Here is a 6058-nt window from a genome sequence, read left to right on the forward strand (position 1 = left end):
TTGTCCTGATCTAAAAGAGCCATCCGGTTCAGGGAAAGCAGAAACAAAAAAAGATCAGAAAAGAACGAAATACCAACATGTAGGTACAGTCAAAAGGTCGGTCATGAGGAAGAGACTTGCTGGTCGAAAAATTGAACGAATAAGGGACAGAGACTGTCTGACAGACTGAATGTATGGTCGATTTGGGGAGTGATTGCTTCATAATTAGATTCGGCGAAGCACACGTGCTTGGATTAAATTTAGTCCAAACACTAGAAACCTTGTCAGCTTTCAACCACGCATTAACTACGCCGATTGCACGTTCTAAAGTAAATCTTGAAATCGGCGATATATCATTCGAAGTAGAACTGTACGTAGTTCCGGAAGAGCAATTAACAAGGAGAATACTTATTGGTCGTGACACGCTTTCAACCCCTGGAGTTAAGGCTATCGAAGACTCAACTGGGTTAAAACTCGAGATAGAACCGCTAGAGGTAAATTCGGTTGAGAAAGATAAAAGAAACATAAATGAGGGAGATATTCAATGCCCTGGGGTAAATGAACCTAAAATTATCAATCAATTACTTTCACTGGTAAATCAATATCGTTCGGTTATCGCATTAAACATGCAGGAATTAGGAATAGTAGAAGGAACGAAAATGAAAATCACTTTAATAGACAAAGAACCTTTGCATTACAGACCTCATAGATTGTCGTATGAAGAACGCAAAAAGGTCAAAGGAATCGTTGATGAACTAGAAAAGAATGGGATAATTCGCGAAAGTCATTGACCTTATGCCAGCCCCATTTTGTTAGTAAATAAAAAGAATGGTGAGACACGCATGTATGTAGATTATCGATTGCTGAATAAAAAAAGAAAATTAGATTTACATCCGTTAACTAATATTGACGATCAGATTGATCGTTTATCGGGAAAAAAGTTCTTTACTTCTTTAGATCTCAAATCGGGATTTTATCAAATTCCCATTGACGAGGATTCTATAAAAATTACAGGGTTTGTCACTCCAGATAATCATTACGAATTTCTAAGAATCCCATTCGGCCTTAAGAACTCGCCGGCGGTGTTTCAAAGAGCAATAAACAGAGCGTTCGGTGAATTGAGATTCTCTATCGCTTTAGTTTATACTGATGATATACTGGTGACAGCTTCAAGTATCGAGGAAGCATTTCAAAATCTTGAATCGGTATTACAGGCTTTAAAGAAGAATAATTTTTCGTTGAATTTAGCCAAATGTAAATTTCTACAAACGACCATTGATTACTTGGGCAGAAAAATTTCTGAAAAGTAGTTCGTCTGGGTACGCATAACATTAATGCCGTAATCAAAGCCGCAGAACCTACTGATATAAAAGAATTAAGATCTGTTCTTGGATTTTTTAACTATTTTAGAAAATTTATCAAAGATTTTGCTAGTATAGTTGCTCCTTTGACTGACCTATTGAGAAAAGAAGCTTCACGGAAATATGAGTCTGAACAGGCAAATGTGGTGAGAGATTTGAAGCGGATACTCACAGACAGGCCGATTCTGGCTCTCTTCGACCCTACGCTTGAGACTGAGCTACACACAGACGCAAGTTTAGTAGGTTTGGGAGCTATGTTAATGCAGAAAAAGAACGGCGAGAAACGAGTTGTCTCGTATTACAGTCGTAAAACTACAGTCGTAGAAAAAAGTATCATTCATATGATTTGGAAACACTTGCTTTGGTTGAAGCACTTAAGACATTCCGAGTTTATCTTATCGGGATTAAATTCACGGTAGTAACGGACTGCAGCGCTATACGCGCAACGGCTGTAAAACGAGACATTCATCACCGTTTGCTTATTGATGTCACTGACAATGAATGGATCAAGGTGACACAAATGCAAGATCCAGATCTAGAAATCATACACAAAATTCTAGAAACTGAAGATGTTCAAGCAAATACAAAGCAGTACTTTGACCTATATGATCTGAGAGGGGGAGTCGTCTTTCGTAGAACTGAGACAGGAAATAAATGGGTAGTTCCCCGTGCATCACGTTTCAATATTGTAAAAATGCATCACGATGATCAAGGGCACTTTGCTTTCGAGGAGACAATTGAGAAAATAAAAGAACATTATTGGTTCAAAGGTATGAAAAAGTTTGTTGTCAAGTACGTGCATTCTTGTTTAAATTGCTTGTATTATAAATCCACATCTGGGTGCAAACCGGGCTTGCTACACCCTATTGAGAAAATCGCGATTCCATTTCATACTTTGCATTTGGATCATGTGGGACCCTTTGTAAAAAATAAGCGCAAGAACACTCATATATTGGCCATAATTGATGGGTTTACAAAATATTGCATTGTCGAGCCTGTAAAAGACACAAAAACTAAATGGGTCATAAAAATACTACAACAAGTATTTGGACTCTTCGGGGTACCAACCAAGATTATTAGCGACAGAGGCACCTGTTTTACATCGAAGCATTTTACTACATTTTGTCAAGAGTATGGAATAAAAAACATACTGAATGCTGTCGCTACTCCACGGGCAAACGGACAAGTTGAACGCTTGAATTTTACCATTCTCAATTCCTTGGCGACAACTAGTGCTGGCGCTTCGAAATATCAATGGGACGACTATGTAAAAAAGGTGCAGAGCGGTATTAATTGTACCATTAACCGAACCACTCGAAAGAGTCTGGCTCAACTTTTATACAGTTTTAAACCTCGAAGTTCAGCAGATGCAGCATTGCAAGGGGCAATTCAAGACGCACTGGATCAGATCAACTTAAAGGAGTTACGTAGGGAAGCAAGGCGTGTCACCGATGAGGAACAGGCGCGGAAAAAATTCAGGTTTTATAGTAAAAGGTTCAAACCTGCACGGTATACAGTGGGAGACATCGTCCTGGTTACATCTAGGCCAGCAGCTAAAGGTCAGATCAAGAAGTTGACAGCTAAGTCAAAAGGTCCTTTCAAGGTGACTGCCGTTCTACCTGATGATCGTTATGAAGTCGTGGACTTGAGGGAACTTAAGAAAGCCCGAGGTCAAAGGACTGTCCGAATCCATATAAGTGGATGTTATGGCTCTCCTTGCATTTCATAAACAATTCTTGTACGTGATAGACGGCTCATTTGGCTGGTAAGACGAAGATTCCTGAGTGTGTGGTCGGCTTCAGGGTTGTCGATCACCAGGACCGCAGTCGTCTTGAGGACTCGGTTCATAAAAGACGCTTACGGAAACTTACCATTTCTTTGAGATTAATTGTAAAGATATTACTGACTTGTTATTTTAAGAGAATTATCTTTCTAATAAATGTAAATCCATAAACTGAACTAAATATTGTTTTGATTTAAAAACTAAACGCGACATTTAGGGGACCGACCTTCCGCATAAAGGAAGCTACTAGGGCGCACGGGGAGAACACAAGCCTAAAAAATTTTCCAGTTCCCATATACACATAACTTATATTCTTGGCGCACGCAAACATACACACATATACACATTCACATACTTTATATACGAATTATATGTCTCGACGGTGACGTGTTCTCGACCCGTGGCCTATCGGCTACATGAGAAAAAACCGCGAGAAAGAGAGAGAACTAAAACTCATAAACAAGGGAAAATGAGAAAGAAGTAAGAAGGAGTTAGCGGTGGACAGCATGCGCAAATGGACCACATGTGATGCACTGGAATAAAATCAGGTAATATCAACGTTAATAATCTTTTTCATTATGTTGATTTACAGTTTCAGAGCTGAAAGGGTTGTGACGTGAGAAAACATCCGTCAGTTCGGACGAATGTTTCTGAAGTAAGCAAGCAACATAAACCAGCTAGATCTGTTTTGAAAACTGCTGATAGTAACGATTAGACCGAGTCGGGAACGCTCTGGGACGACCTCTGGTCAAGGTTATGTGGATGGAGGTTCGTCGGCGAAGGTCAGGACCATGTTTACGGCCGAGTAAATTTACCTCTTACGTGTCTACTGGTCATAGATACGTTGAGAGGAGCTTTATTGGCGAAGGTATGACCAGGGCCGAGTTAATTCAACTCTTACTTGTCTACTGGTCATAGACACGTTGGGAGGAGTTTTACTGGCGAAGGTAGGACCAAGAGCAGTCGAAGTCAGGATCTTGATCAAGCGAAATCTAACTTTCATTGTATTAAAAATTATTGTCATCCAATTCCATAATTTACATTTTAGTCAACCCGAAATTTGTCACTAAATTAAAATCAGATCATTTTTATTTAAGTTTTTTTTATTTAAGAGTAAACTTAGTAAAAAATTCAATCACTTTTATCACTGTTTTACTGTATTTTATGTGATTATGTATAATGCCGGGCTATATATTTGTTTTTGTCCTTGGTAAGTGAAATCTTAATGTTTATTTATTTCGGTGGTCTCTGGAAAAAGGCCTTTTTGGAAATTTGCGATAGAATCGTTAATATTAGATTATTTTACTACATTGGGCAATTTTTTCTTCAAAATTATTTGCTGAATACTTATGGAATTCAGCCGATATAAGGTGAAGACCCCAGTTAGTAACATGCGACCAGTCAGTGATACCCTGGATTAATTTGGTTATTTATTAAAAAGTATACAAAACATTAATAATTATTAATAAGCAATGCAGACATTGCTGCCATTATGCTTTTAGTGTTAAAAAACAACTACTTCACTTACAGTAAAAAAAAATTCTACATGGAAGCATCTCCAACAGTGAACAGCTATATCTTGTACTCTTGAAAACTAAGAATGTCCCTAACTAGGGTCTTCACCTTAAGCCACTTTTATAGGGTTTTAAACTAAACGCCGTGAGTCCAAATCTCAAATATTATGTCTGACGTGAAAAAAGTTGCCTTGCCCAACTATGGGTAAAAAATAGGGCAACATTTTTTTAAACTGTTTAAGAATGGGAAAATGTATGGATCATTGCGTGTGACGCATTGCTTGTAGCCACATCCCATGCTAAACTGAAATGATTAGTTCAGCACTAAGTTCGAGGGATTTCAGAGTGTAACTTGCATGCAAATAACTGAAGCCTTACTAATTCTATCTCTCTATAATTTCACATAAATTGTAATAGTTTTAAGTACTTTTTGGAACCAAAATTCATAATTGATTATGAATGTCAAAGCTCGACGCATCACTTAAAAGGTAAGTTGTCATAGATATATCAAAATATTTTTTATATAGTTATATAGTTTTTACATAGTTTCATGTTAAAAAAATCACCTTGTATAATATTAGCTAATCTACATGTAATCACTGGTAATCCGGATCTAATTGACATTAAACCTAAGTAGTCCCCTTGAAATCCACAGTAATCTACTTTTACTCCTAGGAAATTCACTTATAATCTAAAGTAATCCAATTTAAATTCCAGCTCATCTACGTGTAATCCTAGATAATCTACTTCTTAACCCAGTGCATAAACCTACAACCTAAAGTAATTCACTTGCAATCCTTAGTAATCCGTTTAAAATTAAATTTAATTTGCTTGTAATTTCAAGCCATCTACTTGACATTCCAGGTAATCAACTTTAAATTCCAGATAATCTACAGAAATTTTTCCCCTTAATAAATTTTAACGATTCAAGGCCTCTTATTTCAAAGAATTCAGTTTAAAATTGTTTAATTTTTATTCTTTGATTTATAATTTCCTATTTTAAAACAAAACGTCAAATATTGATTATCATTACAAAATTCCTCTTTTTTTATTAAAAAGTCTCAAATTCAATGGATGTAAAATGGAATATTGGGAGATGAAATAATATCTGAAAAAAATGGATATTGAATAAAAGCCCGTTATTACGAATCTATTAATTTGAAATTATTTTCTAATTGAAAATCGTTTATAAATTTTCAATCGGACGTTCATAGTAGTTTAACTAAGACTTTCGAATTTAAATAGTTCAATTTTTAGCATTTAAATCTGTGAATTCTTTAATCTTATCAGATTCAGAAACTATTATATAAAGTCAATTGGTCTAAAATGGATGATGCTTATGCAAAATCTTAGTTTATGACAAATCGGCACCAAATTTTGCACACATATTCTTTGGGCTCCCAAACAGTTCATAAGAGTAT

The 6058-nt window shown here is 36.3% G+C and overlaps 1 protein-coding gene across 1 annotated transcript; it reads left to right on the forward strand.

Annotated features, from left to right (window-relative positions):
• Positions 1 to 821: 821 nt before the first annotated feature.
• On the forward strand, positions 822 to 3069 carry LOC117180583 (uncharacterized protein K02A2.6-like). Its single transcript, XM_033373077.1, has 3 exons — positions 822 to 1285; positions 1390 to 1646; positions 1760 to 3069. The coding sequence occupies exons 1-3, from the start codon at positions 822 to 824 to the stop codon at positions 3067 to 3069; spliced, it is 2031 nt and encodes a 676-aa protein (XP_033228968.1).
• The last annotated feature ends 2989 nt before the right edge of the window (positions 3070 to 6058 follow it).

The sequence above is a fragment of the Belonocnema kinseyi genome, chromosome 9, assembly GCF_010883055.1.
Source record: "Belonocnema kinseyi isolate 2016_QV_RU_SX_M_011 chromosome 9, B_treatae_v1, whole genome shotgun sequence".
NCBI lineage: Eukaryota > Metazoa > Arthropoda > Insecta > Hymenoptera > Cynipidae > Belonocnema > Belonocnema kinseyi.

Bases quoted from the DNA above. Each gene is read 5' to 3' on its own strand.
- LOC117180583 (XM_033373077.1), top strand. From the start codon at position 822: ATGTATGTAGATTATCGATTGCTGAATAAAAAAAGAAAATTAGATTTA. The intron at 1,286-1,389 runs GTAGTTCGTCTG...TAACTATTTTAG, and splicing joins GGCAGAAAAATTTCTGAAAA to AAAATTTATCAAAGATTTTG. The intron at 1,647-1,759 runs GTAAAACTACAG...AATTCACGGTAG, and splicing joins AGTTGTCTCGTATTACAGTC to TAACGGACTGCAGCGCTATA.